This window comes from Sturnus vulgaris, chromosome 1 (genome assembly GCF_052056855.1).
Source record: "Sturnus vulgaris isolate bStuVul1 chromosome 1, bStuVul1.hap1, whole genome shotgun sequence".
In the NCBI taxonomy this organism is placed as follows: Eukaryota; Metazoa; Chordata; class Aves; order Passeriformes; family Sturnidae; genus Sturnus; species Sturnus vulgaris.
In genome coordinates, this window is record NC_142243.1 from 49,482,589 (window position 1) to 49,503,244 (window position 20,656).

The following is a 20,656-nucleotide window of genomic DNA, read 5'->3' on the forward strand; positions in this document are numbered from 1 at the left end:
TCACTGGCCCATACACAAGCACCTGGTGCCACCTGAGACACCACCAAGACACAGGGCTGGCAGATATGAGTCAGGATTTCAAGGAAACTCATAGCTTTCTACAGTAAAATCTGGACTCTAGCATGATAACTTATGTAGCACCTAAACAGCAGGGCATGACGCTCCCTCATTATTTAAGTACAAGATATAATTTTTGTATATGCAAGAGCACACAGAGTAAACAAAGGCCAGCGGTTAGGACACCTTGCTTTGTATGGATTGCTTAAGAACTCTGTCTCTTGAACACACTGTTCTAGCATGTATATAAGCATCTTTGATCTTACTGTTAAAACAATGCAATGTCTTTCTTCTGTTTTGCAGTTAAGCTGAATGATTATTTTCTTTAAAATATCTTAATTTTCCAGGCATCTTCAAGTTACTGTAAGGGTTATTTCAAATACAGTGCAGTTTTCCAGTTTCCTGAGCATACCAAACTAATTTAACTTACAGAAGATATGGAACCTTAACTCTATTTGCATCTACTCTTTTTCCAACACCTTAACAGAACATGGTTATGGAGGCATGCATATTTCATGCTGGAATATGGAGGAGGTGAAAGACATCAGAGCTCTACAATACCTTCATATTGGGTTTCCAGAATAAACAGGGTAGGAATCTTTTCAGAAACAGATAAATGACTACACCCAGACCAGCTTCACTAAAAGGTGCAAAATGATTTCTGAATATACTTTACCAACAAAACTGAGATTTTTATTAACATGCAGCTGTGTGAGCTCTTCCAGGATATGCCGTGGAAGCAGCTTTGCAGTTCTATGGAGAAATGACTTCATCCGTAAAACTCAGAAAGCTATTCCTCATGATTCCTGTTTCCTTCACTAGAAGTCACTAAACATCTGATGTATAACTAACTTAAAATGAACAAATGACTTAATGAAAAAAACTGGGTCCAAGTGTAACAGACTTTCTACTCCACTGCCCACAAAACTGAACACAAGTTTTCTATCAGCATTTAATATATTTGTGTATACTGGTAGGCTATTAATAGTCGTTACACAACCCTAGTTTATTCTAATACTAATTCTGTAAGTACCTTACTCTTAAAAAAAATTTTATGTGTCTCAGTAAGCTTTTTTATCAAAATGAATTTCCATTATGAAAGAATATTCTTATTTTTCTTTGAAAGTGTGAGGGACTAATCACTGATTAACGCAAGATGCAGCTTTAATTACAGTGACACTTCATGCCATCAGAATTCATTACATGACTCAACTTCCTCAGGATCTCCTTCTACCATAACCCATTTTGACCTGTCTCCTGCTCAGTTCAGAGCTGTAATGTACAAAAAGCTCATCCTACAAAAGGAGATGCAAGAATTTCTCTAGAACCTCAGTATTTCTCTGTGAACTTATCATAAAGAAGTGAAATGCAGCAAGAAGGGAAGAGGATGATGCCTTTTGGTGGCGTCTAACTGCGGAATGTTAAATGCATACTCAAATCTCAGTCTGAAGTCCTGGTCAAGGTAAAAAAATCTTTTGCAAGCTGTTTCATTAAGGATTTTCTGAAAACAGAACTTTTTTGTTGTCAGCCTCTGTGTCAAAAGAGACCATATTTTACAGTTAGCACTGCAAGACTGAAACATGCTGGGTACCAGACAAACACAGAAAGAACTTGTTCAATGGGTTAATGTCCACCCTATTAGCATTTCTATGCAAATAATTAATTTTTTTCCTTAATTACCTAGAACAAATAGAACTGGACTGAGGAATATTCAAATTGGCATTGCAGTGTAGAATTTAATAAATGGTATGATTTTATTTTGTCATGAAATTAAAACCATAATTCCACTGAAAAATACTGTATTTTCAAGGTTGTACATATCTACTTTAATTTCACAGGAATAAATGGCAGTACTTAATAAGTTCTTTTCTCCCTGTCCTCAATTAATTATACTTTCAGGAGGCCAAGATGAAATTATGTGTTCAGCCAATGACATAATATATTTTTTGCTCCCAAGTTCCCACATCAGACTTTATAAAAGGAACTGAACTTGTTTTCAAACAAATTTTAGCTATTAATGGTAGTTACTCCTTATAACCAGAACACAGAATTTTCTTTAGTTTCAGTGAATTCTTAAGTTGTAAAAACAATATGGTTGTAATCTTGAATATGAAGGCACAATCCTGTCACTACAGTACTTTTTGACACGTCTAAAAATCACCCATCTTCTTCATAAACTCTTGCTATCCATCAGAGGGCAACATACACACACCTCATTAAAGGCAACTGCAACATCAAAGACAGAAAAATTAAAAGCTCAAACACAAGTAAGAACAGTAACTATCCAGATGGAAAGTATTTTCAATATGGAGATTAAAAACTGGGTACAAGAAAACAATATGACATTCCTAAAAAAAGATGAGCAGTCATGTGAACAGCTTACTGAAAAATCAGATCTACCATTGGAGACTTTTAAGGATGACTTAAAACCCACCCACAACTGTAAGTAACCTCAATTTATTTGATTAATTCAGAGGCACTTAATCTTGATCCAGAATTGAATCTGGTTTTCCATATAGTTTATTTTCACAATTTCACTGAAGCCACTACTCAAACCCATGAATGTAATGAAAACAGAAGATACACAGGAATGGTGCCTCTCCTCATGCTGTCTTTTGCTTTCAGGATAATTTGGTAAATTACAGGTCATAAACATTCTTTCTTCACAAGTCTGACAGAGAAATTTTCCACTTCCTTAGCAATTAACATGGTTGCAGAAAGTAAAATCTGCTTTGTTTTTTTTTTTCCTGAAAGATCAGAGATTGTCCACAACCAGAAGCATGAAGTTAGAAGTAGGAATAATTACTTCCTTAGACAGGAAATCATTATTCCTAAGGACACTAAGAAAAAAAAAAAAAAAAAAAAAAAAAAAGGCTTTTTCTTGCATGCTCATCCATGAAACAAATACGTAATTTTGAAGTAACACATTTCTCTTCTGTCCCCTCACCTCAGCTTGAGAGAGATTAGTAAACACAAATGCCTTTCTGCCTTTCTCCTCTATCTCTTGCAGTTTAGAGAATGGCCTACTTTCTTAGCAGCCAGCCAGAAAATAACATGTATTGGTCCATATCATGTGGTCATCCCACTTTTGTTCCTGCAGTGTTACCAACCAGCCTGAGTAATTAGAGAACTCTGCTTGGGACTGCGAACACCAAGGCACTGAACTACAAGTATCACATTCTCTGTGCTGTGGAGTATGGCTCTGTTCAACATAATTGGGATAAACAATATGAAGAGCTGCGTATTTTTGTCCTCCAAAGAATTCTTTACACAGTCTGAAAAGGCAAAGACATATAGCTTTTACAGTGTTACATAAAGACTTCCTTGATGTGACAGGGATCATGGAGATTTGAGTGCACTCTCAAGAAAGCAGACAGTATTGCTGCCTGCAAAAGCAGATCTAACAAATAACTACGCTTGGGAAATAAAAATAGAAAAGTACATATCAAGAAAAGGGAGTCTTACAAAACCCTTCTGCCATTTGGGAACCATGGCTTACTAAGTTTTTGGTTGTGTTCCACACCTCAGCTGCTAAACGAAAATTTATTCAAAATAGTAAGCTACACACATATTATATGACTCAACTATGTGAAAATATCAAATACATGCAATTCCCACACTAAAAGAACAGAAATTAAGATCTGATCTTTTAATTAAGAACTCAGAATCAAACAAGTTCATTAGTATGAAAATAAGGCACTTGATTTAATTTTTTCAAGTATTGCTAGAATAAGGACATGTATACCAGACGCACATTACAATTCAGCAAATTTGAAAACAAAATTATTGCTGTTTAAATTATTTGCCTATATTATTATTACTTGATTATGCCTTGAAATTGCAGCCCTAAACTTTCCAAACCTTATGTTAATCTTTTTGTTATTAAAACATACAATTCTTTTCACTAGCTCCCTGAAAAAGTTTGAGAAAAACAGTAAGGCATTTTAGACCAAAATACAATGTGGTAATAATTAGTAGGACAGTAAAGAAAAGGTGGCACTTTTTTGGGTAACTACTGGGAAAATAAAAAGAGCTTTCCGTGGAGACTCTAAGGTCAGAAAAAGGGAAAAGTAATGATGCTTGCTTAGAACATTGTAAAATTACGTAAATTTAAAAAGCAGGTTAACACGTTATTGCAAATAACATATTTCTGAAGACAAACATGAATATACACAGAATCTTACCTGTACAGTAGGAACATCTGTAAATGCCCTAATAAAATCATCTTCATCCACAGCTCCAGCTCCTCCTTCTTTAGAGGAACCTAAATAAACACAAAATACTGTTAAACAGGATGTAACATATATCAAGGGTTTAAATCTCTTACAACCATCGTCCACCATACCTACTTTAAAATATTTACTATATCTTACAAAAACTCTGAATTTTTGTGTAGAATTGTACATCATGTGTAGAATCACAAGATCTTGAACTCTGACTTCATCATAAGAAAAAAAACGACCTTTTTCTTTCACCCAAAATGAAAGTAATTTCCAATTTGACAGATGTAATGGTGTCATACTTTTATTTTTGTGTTTAATTGGAAACATTTTTCATATAACAATCCTCTAGCAGCTGTTTACATTCAGTTCTGAGACCTGCATACTGACACTAAAAATGCGCTAAAATAAAGCTCCAAATTTCAAATTATTTACCACAACAAGAGCTGTTCATCACTAAATGGAATTCTCCAGGGTGAATTTTCATCTTAACATATGTGCCTTAAGTAATTAGCCCTGAAAGTTTGGGGGTTGATTTCTGCCTTTTCCAGTATTCTCACATGGAGCTAAGAAGTGTGACATACATTTCTTATTGTTAAAGTTACTAGAACTTCAAGAAAGAAACAAAAGAAAAGACACTGTGGAGAATTTGTACTGGATCAAAACCTGAACTTTGGTGACCTTGTTTTCAGACCACTCATGATGGAACTATTCTCACATGACAGCCAAAGATGCCCAGTAGAAGGACCAGGGAAGGATACTGACAAGTAACCACCTACTGGTTTCACAGCAATGTATGTTGCAAATTTCATTAAAATCTTGGGTAGAAGCTAAGAGAACTCTAAGCAAGAAAACTATTTGAAAACAATGTCTGGATTTTGCTTTCCTGCAAAAACTCAGGTTATCAAGAAAGCCCCCTTTTATAAAGAAAGAGTTCAAGTTTGCTATCAAATCAAAGAACAAGGTCATCAAGTGCAGGCTATGCTACATGTCTACAACTACAAGCATAACGTGAACCTTGGCAGAATCCTTAACTATCTTCAATAATTGCATCAGGAAGGTAGTATGACGAAACATATTAACCACATGCAGAGAATCAGTCCAGTTGAACGTTTCCTTATTGAAAGGAAAAACAATCTGTCATAGAAAATGAGTATTTGGGAAAACTGCCTCTTTCAGAGTGAGGTCAACAGGATAGATGGCAGAATGTCCCCCCTAACAGAATACAACTGAAATGGAGGCATCACACAGAGAAGACACATATTTCACTAACTATAGAATAAATAAAGAAAAAGCATTTAAGAGGCTGAGTGGTCAACCAGCACAAAAAGCTAGGAATTCTTGACAAATCAAATTTTTGGTGGCTGCACTCTAAGAATCATGGTTTACAGTCCCTGATCTCTTAATTATAGTCAAGGAAATTATGTCTGCTATGTTTGTATACATGTGCAGTTTGGAAGCACAAGGGTGCACTACTACTACAAATGTGGTGGCAAACTTACTAGATCTCAACACTGCTGTGCAGAACAAGATCTCTCACATACCTTTGTGGCTCATTAGTGTAAAACCACAGAATCTGGACACAGTACCTGCAGTATGATATAGGAACATCTAATAGATTTTGAGTGCCTCAGCTCAAGGATGCTGTAAAGATATGCTGTACACAACACATTTCAACGTGTATACTCAAACGCCATCTCTAACAACTGCCAGTGGCAGCCAGCAGAGAAAGAAGAAACTATAACCAATTATGTCTTCTCCTTTCAGACAGAAGAGGGAACAAACCCTTCCGGTAAAGTTCATGAGTATTTGACCAGCTAACAAATGAAGAGGAAAAGATCCATTTACTCCCAGAACACCTTTCTGACACACAAACTTGTACAGCTCTTCAGAACATCCCCATTAGAGCAGAATTTAGGGAGAGAAACCTTGAAAGAAGCAATTTAGCCCAGGGGCACTAGGTTAAAGTAGGTGGTACAAACAGCTATTTAGATGCTCAGAACATAACCACACTTACTGGCCACAAATACTCTGACAATTAAGAAAACCTCATTGAAACAAAACAATCAAGAGTCAATATACAATGCCTATTCTGGAAAAGTAAATAGAAAAGTAAGGTTATAAAAGTTCTGCAAAAATTATTCAGTTACATAAATACAACAAACACCTATGTTAACACAGGGAAAAACTACTTTGCATTCCCATCATTTGCTTCCCAATTTTTTTTCCTAGGGAATAAACTACAGAAACATTATAAATTGACACATACAGGCCATGAACACAAATATATAGAAAAATATTTGGATTTCAAGTACTTCTAGTTCACTGCTGTACATCATAAAGAAAAATATTAAAAGGAGATGAAGTTGCCTTTGTTACGTAAGCAGATGCTGTCACAAGAATCACAAGGTTGGAAGAGACCGTCAAGATCATCGAGTCCAACCTGTTTCCTGACACCTCAACTAAACCATGGTACCAAGTGCCACATCCACATGTGTTTTTTAAACACATCCAGGGATGGTGACTCCACCACCTCCTCGGGCAGATCATTCCAGTACTTTATCACTCTTTCCGTGAAAAACTTTTTCCTAATATCTAATCTATATTTCCCTTGACGCAGCTTAAGACTGTGACCTCTTGTTCTGTCAGCTGCTGCCTGGAGAAAGAGACCAATTCCCACCTCACATTCAGTCTGCCCAAAAGTATCACTTTTAAAATTAGGAAACAGCATATGTTACATGACAGATATTTCTAGCACCTAAACATCATCTAGTAATGCACCCTGGGCATTAAGGGAAAATCCTTTACCCAAGGAGTAACAGTTTTTTACTTCAAAAAGAGAAAGAGGAGGGACAGACTACTATTTAAAATCCATTTGGCACAGAGAACTTTCTATCTTCCTGAGTTTCAACAACTAGTTCACATCTACAAACCAATTTTCTTTTAAATTAATACTCTCCAAAAGTTGTTTTATTACCTTGTTGACTGGTTAAAAAAAAAAGATGTGATCCAAAGTTATCTGTAAACCACATTTCACTTCTATTTCACTGATCTTTCCCCTCAACTGCATGATTACATATGCATACCAGAATAAAGTATGAAGTAACTTCTCTTCATATGGTATAGAAGTCAGAAGTCCACATTGCCTGAGGAAGAAAAATACTGTTCCAATTTTTCCCTTCCCTTTCCAATCTCTCTGTAAGTATTTTTACCAATTCTGTTTACCAAGTCACTGTTTCTGTAAAGGCAATCAAAAAATGACAGAACTCCACCTGCTGTTTCCCAGTTCGGGAGAAAGTCTTTTACTGTGCTAACAAGATACATAACAGTCATAGACATGCAGATGCCTTCAAAGGATCTCTCATGCACCTTCTCTAAATTCTGCTGCCTCCAGACCCCAAACTGATATATCTGACAGAGCACACATATAAGCTCTTTTGTTGCTGTTATTGCTTACCTTCTCAGACCAAGTTTGTGTTTACAAATTTCTTGTATTTCTCTCTAGTATTAATTCCTTCGACTGAAAAGTGCATGTTCAAGGCTCCCCACGGAACACACAGTCCTCTGACCAAATATGGACAAGTTCAGCTACTGCATTCTTAAAGGCAAGAACACTATAAACAAATCTAGGGGGCTTTAACCCCACCACATTTTTAACATCTTTAAATGCATCTTTTACCACATAGCTAAAATCCAGAGCCTCATCAACTGGATAATTACATTACCCTGTCTTTGGACTTGACTCTAACTGAGCTTTTTTCAGCTGAGACCCAGAAGAAAAAATTTTCTCATGGAGTAGAAGAAAAATACACACAAGACATTTATCTACATTGTTTGTTAGTTTTCATTCATAACCTTTACTTATTCTTATCCTTCAAGCCTTCACATCAGACAGACTCACAGAAGTCTCAGTTCCACTTCAGGAAGCTGGTGAGAATATACCAAACATAACAGACAGACTTGAAAAGGAAGCAGCTGAAGCCCCTCTCAGTTTTGCAGTCGAGTTGTGGGGGAGGTTTTGATAAGTTTCTCTCCTGTGTGTGTGTGTGTTCTTCAGGTTTGTTTTGTTTTTTAAACTGAAGTTCAATGAGTCTGGAAATTGAGGCATCAAAAAAAACCCAAACCCCTCACTTCCTGCATACTGCTAACAGAGATTACACTTTGATGAGTTAAATTCAAGGGTTTCTAACATCTTTCTAGGCCCTGTTACAGTTGTTACAGTAGTTGCATAGGTCAGCCATCGGCATGGGGGGGTGGGAGGGGGGGGGGGTACCTGTCCAAGACAAGGACACAGCACTGGTGGTTCACTGTGAGAAGACTTAAGCAAGTAGTTTAAATAAGAACACACATATTTCTATCTCTCCTTTCTCTCCTTTCCTTTTTTTTTAGAAATTGTAACAGGAACAAAACCTGCATTTCTGAATGACCTTGATGTGGTGATGTGGTGAGAATTATAATTGCTGATATGCTGCAATCCAATTTTAGTGTTTAATACTATTGAGGAATTTTCCTTTAAATGATAACTTAGAAGAATCTTCTGCAGATAAGATTCTTCATGTCTATCCGAAAGGAAAAGGTTTTAGCTTTGCAAGGCTAAATCAGCTAGTCAAAATGACTTGCTTTTATTTTTAGCTCAGAAATATCTGGATTTTATAATTTTCTTTCCTTGTCAGTCAAATTTCAATCTGGCCACAGTTGAAATAGACTGAGAAGGCTTTGATGTTAAACATTTCCTTTTGCTTAGTCAAAATCTCAACGTGGCCAGAGTTGAGACTTTAGACTAGGCAAAATTTTCTACTATATTTTAAAAACAAATTTTAATTATAAACACTGTAAACAGAAGCGATAAGAGGTATTTTAGAAAACTGTGCAATTGTAACTTGTTAATGAAGTACCTTTTACTAAACTAATCCACATAGATTTTTTTTGTTGAACTTATAATATTAGAGTAAGCAAGATCTTAAAATTTTTCAGGATGGCTGACTGAATATGATGCTAGTGCAATGTATATAAATAAAGTTAACAAGCATTCTACTGTGAACTTTAACATACACTTAAAAAACTGCAGACTATATTTGCAACATTGATAAAATACCTTTTCAGCAACTGTAAAAGAATTGATTTGCGACGTTTTAGTTTCAGTCTCTGTGAACAACAACAGTAAACATTGTACTACAAACTTTAGGACATACTTAGTAAACTGCAACCAATATTTGCAGTATTGGTATGGTACCTTCACTGTAACTGTAAAAAAAATAGGTTAACAAAGCAAACATTAACTTAGTAAAGTTTTCAAAATATACAGGCTTTGGCAAAGTTAAATTAGAGGTGAGTGAAGCAGCTGTTGAGCTCTCTTGAAGGTGAACATTGCTGTTTGCATCACCTTGCTGCTAAGTTCTTTAATTTTCATTTGCACTGTCTTAAGACAGGAGCATGTTGTTACATTTGTTGAGAAGATGGGTTTGTTCTGTGTTGCTGTGTTCTAGCTTTTCTATGTATCTGGTGATATCTTTTCAGGCTGGCTTGTTTGTTACTGTCTCTACAAAGCTTTAATTTTAAAATTCTTTTCTTACTGCTTTTTGCTTGATGGGCATTGTACAGTGGTTTTTCCCACACTCTGATTTTTAGTTCTGATGCTAGTGCAGGTGTTTGGGTCCCACTCCCTATCCGGGATGGTGGCTTTTCATGCGTTTGAGGCTATTTTAGAATGCTACATGGTTGCATACATTCCCCATTTATATCTATGTGTTTCTCCCCCCCCACAGGTTTGTGGAAGGTTAGTGTGTAGGTGTTTATTTCTCAGAGATTTCTCTGTTCCCACAGACACTGAGTGCTATGGAGTTGTATTGTAATTAAACTGGGGACTTGAAAATCTCCTCCTCTACCCTTATAAACTTACAGGTTTTGGTTGGAGGTGTAGAAAGGTTTGGAGGTGCAGTTGCAGGTTTGGATTTGGCGATTGTAGCAGGATCGGAGCTGTTATTCAAAGCAGAAGTTGAGATTGGAGCTTTGGTGATTTTACTTCCTGGTTCCAGTGGGCTTCTCAGTGTGTAGCAGGGCGCTCCCAGTATGACGTCATCAGGGATTTCCCTCTCTGGGTAGTTGTTGGCAGGAGTTTCCATGGTGACATGCCGGCCTTCTTGCCCGGCAAAGACATACCCTTCAAAGGCTGGACTGGGGTCGAGACCCCACCCTTTGGAGGCTGGACCGTGACCTGGGGTACCATCCACAAGGGCTGAATCGAAGCCAGGGGTATTTCCCACCAGGGCATGGTCAGAGTAGGAGGCATGCCACACCAGGGCTGGACCTGGCGCAGAGCCACGCTCCATGAGGGAGGCTGGGTTTCCTTCTTCCCTGCTGTTGGCCATGTGATCGCCGCCATCTTAGGATTTTTCCCGGGTTTTTTCTTCTCCTGCCACGAGCTCACTGCCATCTTTGGAATTTCCCTCGGGCCCTGCCACAGCGGTTTTGGATGGATTAGGGGTCTCTGAGCCAGCTACCAGGGTTTTGCCGGTCAGTGAAGTCTCTCTGCATGGAGAAGGCATGTTTTCTTCCATGCTGCTGCTAGGCAAATTGGCTTTTACCTCTTTCAGCAATTTTAAGATCATTTTCCAAGGTTTTAAAGCTTTAATTGCATTTTTATCATCTTTTAAAGCAGTATTTAATATCTGTTATCCAATTTTAGTCCAATTAGTTATATTAAATGCAGTTTCTTTAGTTAGTTCTATCCCTTTGTGTTTTGTCCATGATATTAAATCAAAAAGCGATTCTTCTTCGTAATCTATCTCCCACTCTTTTAAAAATTGAGTCCATACCTGGATGATTGGATGTTTTTCTGTGCAGATGCGTCCTCCCATGTTTTCCCTAGCTCTCGGCTAGAATTTTCTTCTAGTCTCTTTTCTGAATGACAGTTTTCTTCCCGTCTCTTTCTGGACATCTTTTCCCTGGCTCTTTTGGCCATAAATTCTCGCCTCTCTTTTTCTGGGCGTTTCTTCCTGGCTTTTAGCCAGAATTTCCCTTCTGTCTCTCTGGACGGATTTTGTCTCTCCTGCTTTTCACAGGTTTTAGCTAAAGACGAATCACACTGGGGTCACTAGCTGTTGCAGTTGTTACGCCGGTCAGGCTGCCGGTGGAGGGGGTGTGTGCCTGTCTGAGACAAAGACACAGCACTGGTGGTTCACTGTAACAAGACTTAAGAACCTTTATTCTTTTGCGAGCACCCTTAGATAGGGTCTTTGAGTTTTCCCGAGGTACCCATTGGTGATTGATTACAATTTCAATCACTCATTTCCTCAACCAGTGATATATCAGCACTTAGGGTCCAACAGATGAGCTGGGATTTTCACCCAGGTACCTGCCTGCTTAACAGGCTGTCTGGGTTTCAAATTGCATCTTTTAGTAAAGCTGCAATATACACTGCCACAGGCCCTACGAGTGTTTTTTGGAAGAAGTTCTTTTGAAAGAACTCAGTCATAAGGCTGAGTTCAGCACTGAGAATAACTCAACACCAGAAAGGGTACTGTATGCAAGCAAGGGAACTACCCAGCGTTTTATGAATTCAATATTTTCACCCAGGAGTTAATTCCTGTGGTTGAGTTCTTCCCCTCTTCAGTCTGAAAGACTTGAAATACTTCCAGTATATCACAACTTTGGAATGCTTACTTGCTCTACTGCCTTGATGCTCTCCCCAGTATTATCTACACATCTGTACATCATGAAATGACAAAACAATGGGACAGCACTATATGGAAAAAGAAAGATGCTGAATGTAATTTTGGACTTGTATTTCTGTTTTGAAACAGAGAACTGCTTATGCCTAACTGTTAAATAAAGTACACAAATGCTGGCCTAAAAGTACCCAAAAAATGCTCAGTTGTATTTGGTAGCAGGCCTTCACCAGTCAAATTAATTTTTTTCCTACTTTAGCAAATATTTTGACAAAAATTTCACAACAAAAAATTGCCCTGCAAAAAAAGGGAATTTCAAAGCTGGTATAGAAACTTAGGAGTAACAAATAGTCTAAAGCTTTGTTTCACTTTCAGTTCCTAAATTCTTTTTTCAAACTGTTTCCCTAAAAAATTTTAACTATGTTCTGATACAACATGCATCACAATTTAACATTAGTAAATGCAGAAAGGGATACTGTTTCTCAGATGTCTTTTATCCCTCAGAAATCTCTAATGCAGTAACTATCTTACTAAAGAACATATCTAGAATAAAATGATGGGGACTAAAATTTTTTTTTCTGAATGACAACAAAATGTTACAACAACTTTGTCTCAGCTAATTCAAAATCTTCATTTCTTATCTATCAGAGACTGAAGCAAAAAATGCAGACCATTCTGGACTGAAAGAAAAAATACTGTTACCCTTTTGGCTTGGTAGGTAAATAAATAATCAGCTGTAAATTGGGAACAGACAGCAGCTTCAGCTCTGCATGGGATCAATGGCCAGGATAAGCTCAGGTACTTACTCAGCTTTTCATATAATAGGTTAACTGGCAACTTCCACTCACTCCTACTGACCTTTCTCATTCTAGAACTGGTACACCTGAGCACTAAGTCACAAAAGGGAGGGGCTAAACTGAGAATAAAATAAACTGGCCAAGATGAATAGTTTCACTGAGCAAGTTCCCTAGTCTGCCTCACTGTGGGGCCATACAAACACTAAGGCAGCACAATCCAGTGGCTGACTCAGGATACAACTGAGCTAGAGAGGACAGGGAAGGAAATTAGCCCAGGCAGCTTAAAAAAGTACAGCTGTTCAAAGTCTAAGTATAGGCTGAGGGGAATAGAGCAATACTTAAAATTAACTCAAGGAAGGACAACTGCAGAAGCTACATGGTGAAATGGACAGCCTGTCTCACAAGACATTGAATAGAGTGAATCTAAGTAAAGTGCTGATACAAACAACCCAATGCACACAGACAAGCTATAAATAATAGATCGCAATCATACCAATGACGAAGACAAGAAACCTAATTTATTCTTCATCATGGTACTTGCAGTAATAACCACGTTCTGTTCCCAGCCATAGTGGACAAATGTTGCAAAGGTTGTATTTAATTCTTTCTTTCAATGTACCTTCTACTCTCTGTTGGACTCTGTAACTGGGATCTTTCCTGAATCTTCTGCATTGCTCAGTCTTTGCAAAATCTACTTGTTTGTCCCTGGGTCAGGCCTTATTATTTATTTTTAAAGTGGTATCTGTTGGGGGTCAGGGAAGGAAATTTCCAGTGCTTCATGATGTGAATTATTATCTCTGAGATGGCAAGGGCGACTTTCAAGATAATTACTCTGATAATACTTGTACAGACCGAGTCAATCTTGTACAGACCAATTTCTATTTCAGTAACTCAGTAAGGAGTTCCATTATCTTTCCAGGTATCACAAGATTACTACAATAGTCTAGAATAGCATCTTTTCATATGCACTTTTCGTGAATCTGCTTATGTAAAACAGGAACCAAATGTTCAGAAAATTGGCTGGAGATTGAGAAGTTTTGAAAATTCCCTTCAGGTTATAAACTACTGAGTATATCTATTTGATATACTGCACATAGAGACCTTGACATATTAACAGATTCTAACATTCTAATTGTTCTTATTTCCATGTTTGAAAATCTGATCTGTGAACCTCAACTGACAAATTTGATTAAAAACCTCCCATAAAACAAGCAAATAAGTATACTTCAGTCTCAAGTATCTGTATGAAGCACAAAGGTGTTCTTTCATCATCAGGTGATTGAGAGTCAGTATAGATGCTTTCAGGTTGCCTGCTTAAGTTAGGAAAAGATTTGAGAGCAACAAAGAAGCAGCAGTTGCTCAAGTAAAAACGACTTTGATCAACATCAGACAAGACTTTTTTTAAACAAGGACCACAGTTTCAGATAATTATACTGCTAAATCCTACAAGATGGATATAATTAGACCAACTTAGATAAAATTATGTTAGTTTAAGTAAATTGTAGTGTTAGCATCATTTACTGGCTTTGCTACACAAGCTAAGAAACAGATCACGCTGCTAATTGCCACAACTCTCCCAATAAAATTTTGGGGAAGACCAAATCATGAAGAACTGCAGAGATCCTAGCTTAGATAAACGTTTTCATCAACTGATTTTCAGCTGCCTTGTGTCCACATCCTGAGAAAACAGCAACTGCATCTGCAAACAAGTAACTTCCCATTCTCCAAAACCTCTCTGTTATTAACTTGAGAGGTTACGTTATTTGGTTGCTCAGCACATTTGTTTTATGATAGTTATTACCTGGATATAGAGAAACAGGAGAGTGAGAGAAGAGCAAAAGGAATCTGTACCAGTCTCATGGGCCACTGTAGTTCATGGTTTAGTAAGTTAGCCTAAAATACCTCTGACCGAAGCTGAACTGCCTTTGACAAAGACACCCAGGAAGACAATATCAGCAAACATGTTCAGTTGTTCCAACACAAGCCACCAGTTTTTGAAATAAATTTCAGAAATGTATTTTTATACCATCAGATACAATCAGATACAATACTAAACCCAAACAAACCCCCTTTCCCCCCTCACCCCAGCATCTGGAGTGGCAAAGCTTTCCTGTTGTTTTTAATCAGCTTAGAAAACAATTCAAGTGACTAAGCAGAGTAGAAGAGCACTCAGTAGAAAGCCCACTTTAAGGAAACTGACAGATAAATTCTGTCATGTTCAGCCCCAGTGATTGACATTCACTCTGAACTGATTTGCCCACCCCACTTCCCTCCAATGCCAAAAGTCATTGACCCTGAGGCATCCAGAAAGTCATTCAAACTGAAACAGCAGCATAAACTGAACAAAACAGCACAGTATCTTAAAATACCTTTACAATACTTTGTATTCCTTACTTTATCTGGCTATGTTAGAAATTTGGCAGACACAGTTAGAGAACTTCCCAAGACAGTCCACCTGTACTGCCCCTGTTCCATTAAAACATTCCTCCTACGTGCCAGAGACACTGCTCATGAACAGAAGTTTCCACCCAACAAGTGTGCTGTCTCTGAGGGCTGAGATGCTAAGCAGATCTCTCCATACAATTATGCATGAGAGAACAGGAGCACGAGGAACAAGCAGAAATTAGGAATGAGCTGCACTCACAAGGAAGAAAGTGGTGCCAAGTTTTCAACTATTAGGATAGCACATCTCAAGCCTTGAGGCGTGACATGTTAATCAGGTACAAATATAGGACTCCTGTACTAAGAGGAAGCACAAAATAATTCTTAGGTGGACTGAAGATGACAGCACCAGCACACATATTGTAAAATTTGAAGCTGCTCTTGAGCATGCAAATTCCTTTGAAATTATGGATTGAATATTACATGCTCCAAGAAACTTAGTAACGTCCGAAGCTAATTCCTAACACTGGATGCATAGTTCCAACAAGTTTAGCCTCAATTCCTTTCTACACAGTTTCACAGGTATAAAAGATTAATAATACTAGCTCTTTACAGACATGCTGTAGCGATCAATTCAATTCATAAACATTTACCAAGCACACAGTAAGTAAGAAAATTACAAAACAAAGAAAACAACAGTATTATTCTTAGTACAAAGTTTGGACAGCGTACATTAGGTAAGACCAAAGCCTGCATGTGGAGGAGCACAAGCAGATCCATGAGCAGCAAGAACACAGATTCCTGACTTTTTAGGCTTATCTCAAACTGATGAATGTTGTTTTCTACTCAACTGGAAGCTCATGCAGTCATTTTTCAACTCATGCACAATGTTCATGCTCCCATGGTAATCTTTCAAAGCACTCATGTATTTCTCTTCTCTCTCGGCACTCAATTTTCATAAATAATTAAAAGGACATACATTTGCGACCTGATTCCATTCTTTCAACAGGTCAGTTTTGGAGTTATGCTGATTTGTCGAATGTGATAGCATTAGTCTTATTTTCAGTTTCTAATAACCTATTTACATTTTACTTTAATTTGATCCTAGTTTTACATTTGAAAGGGGAAAATTGCACTAATTATTTTACATTACAGAAATTACTGAGAACAAGCAGGAACACAAACAATTGATTTGTATCATCTTTAATTCTGATGCCAAAACAGAATGAACTGAGATACTGTGGCATAATATAGAGTTTTCATTACTGTTGTCAGTACCCCTTTGTGTATTCCATTCTGGAACAATTTACACAAACACTTTATTAACAACAGTTCATACCACCTGTCATCACAAATGACACAATTACCATTTTTACATGTTCTAGATAATACATTTTTATCTTTTACTTCTAGAAGTTCACTAGGGCAAGACAAAAGGTCAAAGTAACTTGACTTTAATGTGTTGGTTTTTTTCGTGTGTTTTAAAAAACATTTAATGTATATGTTCCAAAAAACCATTTCCAACATAGGTGCAAATACTTATATCACAAAAATAATTTCCATTCCCCGCTTCTCTGTTTGAAAGCATATACCACTGTCTAAAGAAATTAAACAGGTGTCTTAAGACTCTTCTCCCACACACCAACACACACCCTACAAAGAGGAATCATACATGCTACTTGCAAAGCAGCAATGCAGGAACATTTTGGAATGGTGGTCTTTGCTTACTCTTCAACACAGTCACAGTACCTAATGACTCCAAGTGGCAGGGTCAGCTGATTTTAGTCCATTTTCCTCCTCTCTCCTTCCTCTTTTTCGTTCTAGATTAACCCACATGAAAATATAAACAAATTGCTTCCCCTTCCTATTTCTTGAAATACTCAGTACTCAGTGTCAACAGCTAAACAAGAGCTGGGTTGTCTTCCTCATTCTCATCACTGTCTGGTACAACCATGATCGCCAGTGAGATGTCTGGGACCAGAACCCCAGATAGAGATGTTCACAAGCAGGCTGGGCTACATCTTGCTTTTATCTCCCAACCTCTTCATTCAAGATCCACTGGTACTTTCTCCCTGTTGATCATTTATAAGATGACTTCCAGATTATGAGCCTTTTGAGAAAAGACTGTCTGATATAGTATCATGCTTATACCAACAATAATGAATCCTACCATCTAACTGAAATGTCTAGAAATTAAGTGAAAAACAGGGTAGTATGAACTATCACTTGAGTGACACACAGAAAACAGAGAGACTAATAAACAGTGTTATGGACACATACACATTTTCTGAAGGTATATGTATAGGTGTGTATACACATATATATATATATTCATAATTCATATATATATGAATTATATATATTATATATAATTATATATATTATATTATATATATATTATACTATATATAATTATATATATATTATATATATATATGTATACACATATATATATATATTCATAATTCATGCCTGTTTGTTTTCATTCAGATTCCTTATTAAGGTGGATTTTTCAATTCCCCTGCTGAAGAGAGCTGCAAAGGAAGGTATTTGCTAAAGGAATGGAAACCCTAGTGATTGCACAACCATTTATAATGGTTCAAGGAGAACAGAGCACTGATAATATGGAAGGGAACCCTGACCTCAAGTGCTATTCAAGGGAATAAACAACAACAAAATTCAATCACTCTCAGAGGACACAGAAAATTGAAAATCCTCCTACCTCCCTGAACTGTGGATTAGGTTAAAAAAGCTGCAGTTCATGAACACAGGACTGCAAACCAGCAATCCCATGGGCAAGGATCTCTTGGGATAGAAGTTAATTGACCTTAACTGTGGGGAAAGGGAAACAAACAGGCATTCTGTAGCAAATTCTCTGATTCAGACTGATACCCAAGACTAATCTCTAAGGCTGTTCAGAATGACGAAAGACTTTTTAGCTGGATGTTGAAGAAAAATCCTTTCATTTCACCACCACTTGGAAATCAAAAAGGAAATAAAGTGCCACAGAATGTCAGGGGTGCTTTGCTGGCTAATATTACCTCAGAGCACCTTTATGTCATACAAAGAGCCAGGGTAGAACAAGGAAAACAAAAAAATCCTGGTTTATTTTACACAACAAATACAGCACTTTCGAAACCACTTAATGAGGGCTAACTAGAATAATAGAGGAAATATTATTGAACTTATTTTCTGCAGAATTCAAAATTTAAAAAAAACAACAAAAAAACCCCTTGCAGGCATTGCTTATTATGAATTCTTTTTTGGTTTTTTTTGTACAAATGAACACAGAACTCTCTTGAGTCTGGAGACAATTGATACAGTGAGCATGAGTCTATCTTGTTTAAGTCCATTCACTAACAATGTGTATTTACAGTTCCACAATTACTGAAGCCCTTTTAATATGAATATTTCTTAACTACAGCATGTAGTTTTAATGAGGTTAACTTCAACTGGCTGAGATTTCACCTATCTTTCAGTCTCACATTTGCTTTATGCAGAGCCTTTTCATTTAAACTTTTTCCTACTAAAGCCTCTAAAGGCTCCAAAATGTCTTCTGCGCTGAAGTTGAGACAAAAACAGCAAATAAGCACCATTTTAATACTTTTCAACAAAGAGACCTATGTCTGTTATTGAGAAGGGGAAAAAGCAAAAACCTAACTTAAAATTTCCTAAAGCTGGGAACAGCTTCCTACAGTTCCTTCATGTATAGTGTTACTATAATTCTCATAGCCTTCTACTGCCAAACTGTTCACCTAGTTCAACCAGGTTTTCCAGTTACTTGATTTCTACAGATATGTTCTCATGTAAACAATGTGTAAAACAATAATCAATTCATAATATTGTACTAAAGATTAAAAAAAACCCAATGAACTATAGATTAAAAGCACCATACAGTTACTTCCTGCTGAAAACACTGCAAAAAGTATGAAGTTCACCTTGTTTCAAATTACAACGTTAAGAATAGCCCCACGGAGGTTTTCATAACAAAATAGAAAAGAATGTTTCTGTCATGATTATATTTCATCAGCAAGAATTTCTTCCAAAGGCCAAATGGCTCTTTTGAATAATCACCATTTCTACATTTAATTCATTTTAGACTACTGACCTAAACTGACATTTTAGGAAAAGAGAGGATGCCAGACTTCTCGTTGAGGCAGCCCGAGGTTCCCTACTAACACTTAGATTACATAACCCTTCCAAATGGTATACAAGCAGGCAATTCCCTGGAAGACTTGGAACAGGGCTTTCACATTTGCAAGAGAACTTGTCAAAGACATAGAAGAGATCTTGAACAGCACAGCGATAGGAATATAGCTCATTTGGCTGACATACTCAAGTCCTTTTATACTGTAAATTATGGTGTCCCTTATGATTAAAAAGCTGCTTGTGCCATACTGCCAAGAAAAAGCCCCTGAATTTCCATTCATGCAAGGGCAGAACACAGAGTGCACATGCTCAGTAAGAAGGCTTTAGAGCAAAGAGTTATTTCCAGAAGCTCTACCACCTGAATGAAGAGCTGAGAGCAAATGTATCAGAAATAAGTAGATCAGCTGTGTGCTTGTTGGCAAAGGCCTAACTTGGCAAAGTGTATGGACCGTGGAATAAGAAATATGCCAAAGCACTGTCCCATTAAGTGGAAGACCTATGACTTCTCATTCATCACTAACAAGAAGCTCAGTGTCTGAGCATCACCAAGCAGAAAAATCAGAGGAGAAACAGCCTGCTGGATTCTTCACTCCCAGGGCAGTAAACCACTGTGGCTGCCTGATCTGGTACCTTTTTGGCAAGCTGTCTTCAGTAGGCTTGAGCATACCTGTCAGCAAATCCACAAGTTCTACAAGCCTTCCCATCCCAACTGCCAATAGGAAAATGTCTGGCACAATCATTCCCAGCAAAAGGAGAGAGAATTCCAGGCTGAGTAGGACACTGCAATTGCTCATATAAATACCTGTTTCACCTGCCTTCCTGGATGATGATGATGTTGAACTTCCACTGCCACCAAAGTACATTATCTACATTAAAAGGAAAATGTCCACAACCGTGAGAAATTATTTTTTTTAATATCAGAGGAGTCCTTTCATCGAACAGCATATCTGGGCAGTGGTGGAATTACCCATTTCTTCATTAAGAACCATCTCCATCATGTATATAATGAAAAGCCAAGTGCACAGGCATCTGAGGTATAATTCAGCAGGTGTCAGCAGATAAGAAAGCCAGCAGCATGGCAAAGGAGTTCAATTTTCTTAGCCTCAAGTCAGGGTAGCCTCAAATCCTTTCTAGACCCAGGAAAAAAACCTTTGCCACCTACAACTCATAGGAAAATACATCTTTGTTCAAGCAACAGCCATTGAAATGGATCTCGGGGATCCTTTAAAATATAAAAGGCAGTTTAAATGAATGGAACTTGCAGTAATATCAGCCTTTGCTCAACACAGTTTCTATCTGCATTAAATTCTGCCTGGTCACAGAAGTCTGAAGAGAAGAAACTGCAGTGAAAGACTTGCTTCAACTTCAGATCATCTACATGACT

General features: G+C 37.4%; 1 protein-coding gene across 49 annotated transcripts in view; it reads right to left on the reverse strand.

Moving 5' to 3' along the window:
* CLASP2 (cytoplasmic linker associated protein 2) overlaps nucleotides 1–20,656 on the reverse strand; it is a 145,416-nt gene that overhangs the window by 65,228 nt on the left and 59,532 nt on the right. For all 49 annotated transcript variants that reach the window (XM_088166518.1, XM_088166497.1, XM_088166424.1 and 46 more), the window contains one exon: nucleotides 4,242–4,321. In XM_088166518.1, coding sequence (XP_088022644.1) covers nucleotides 4,242–4,321 — 80 coding nt within the window. The remainder of the gene's footprint in view (nucleotides 1–4,241; nucleotides 4,322–20,656) is intronic.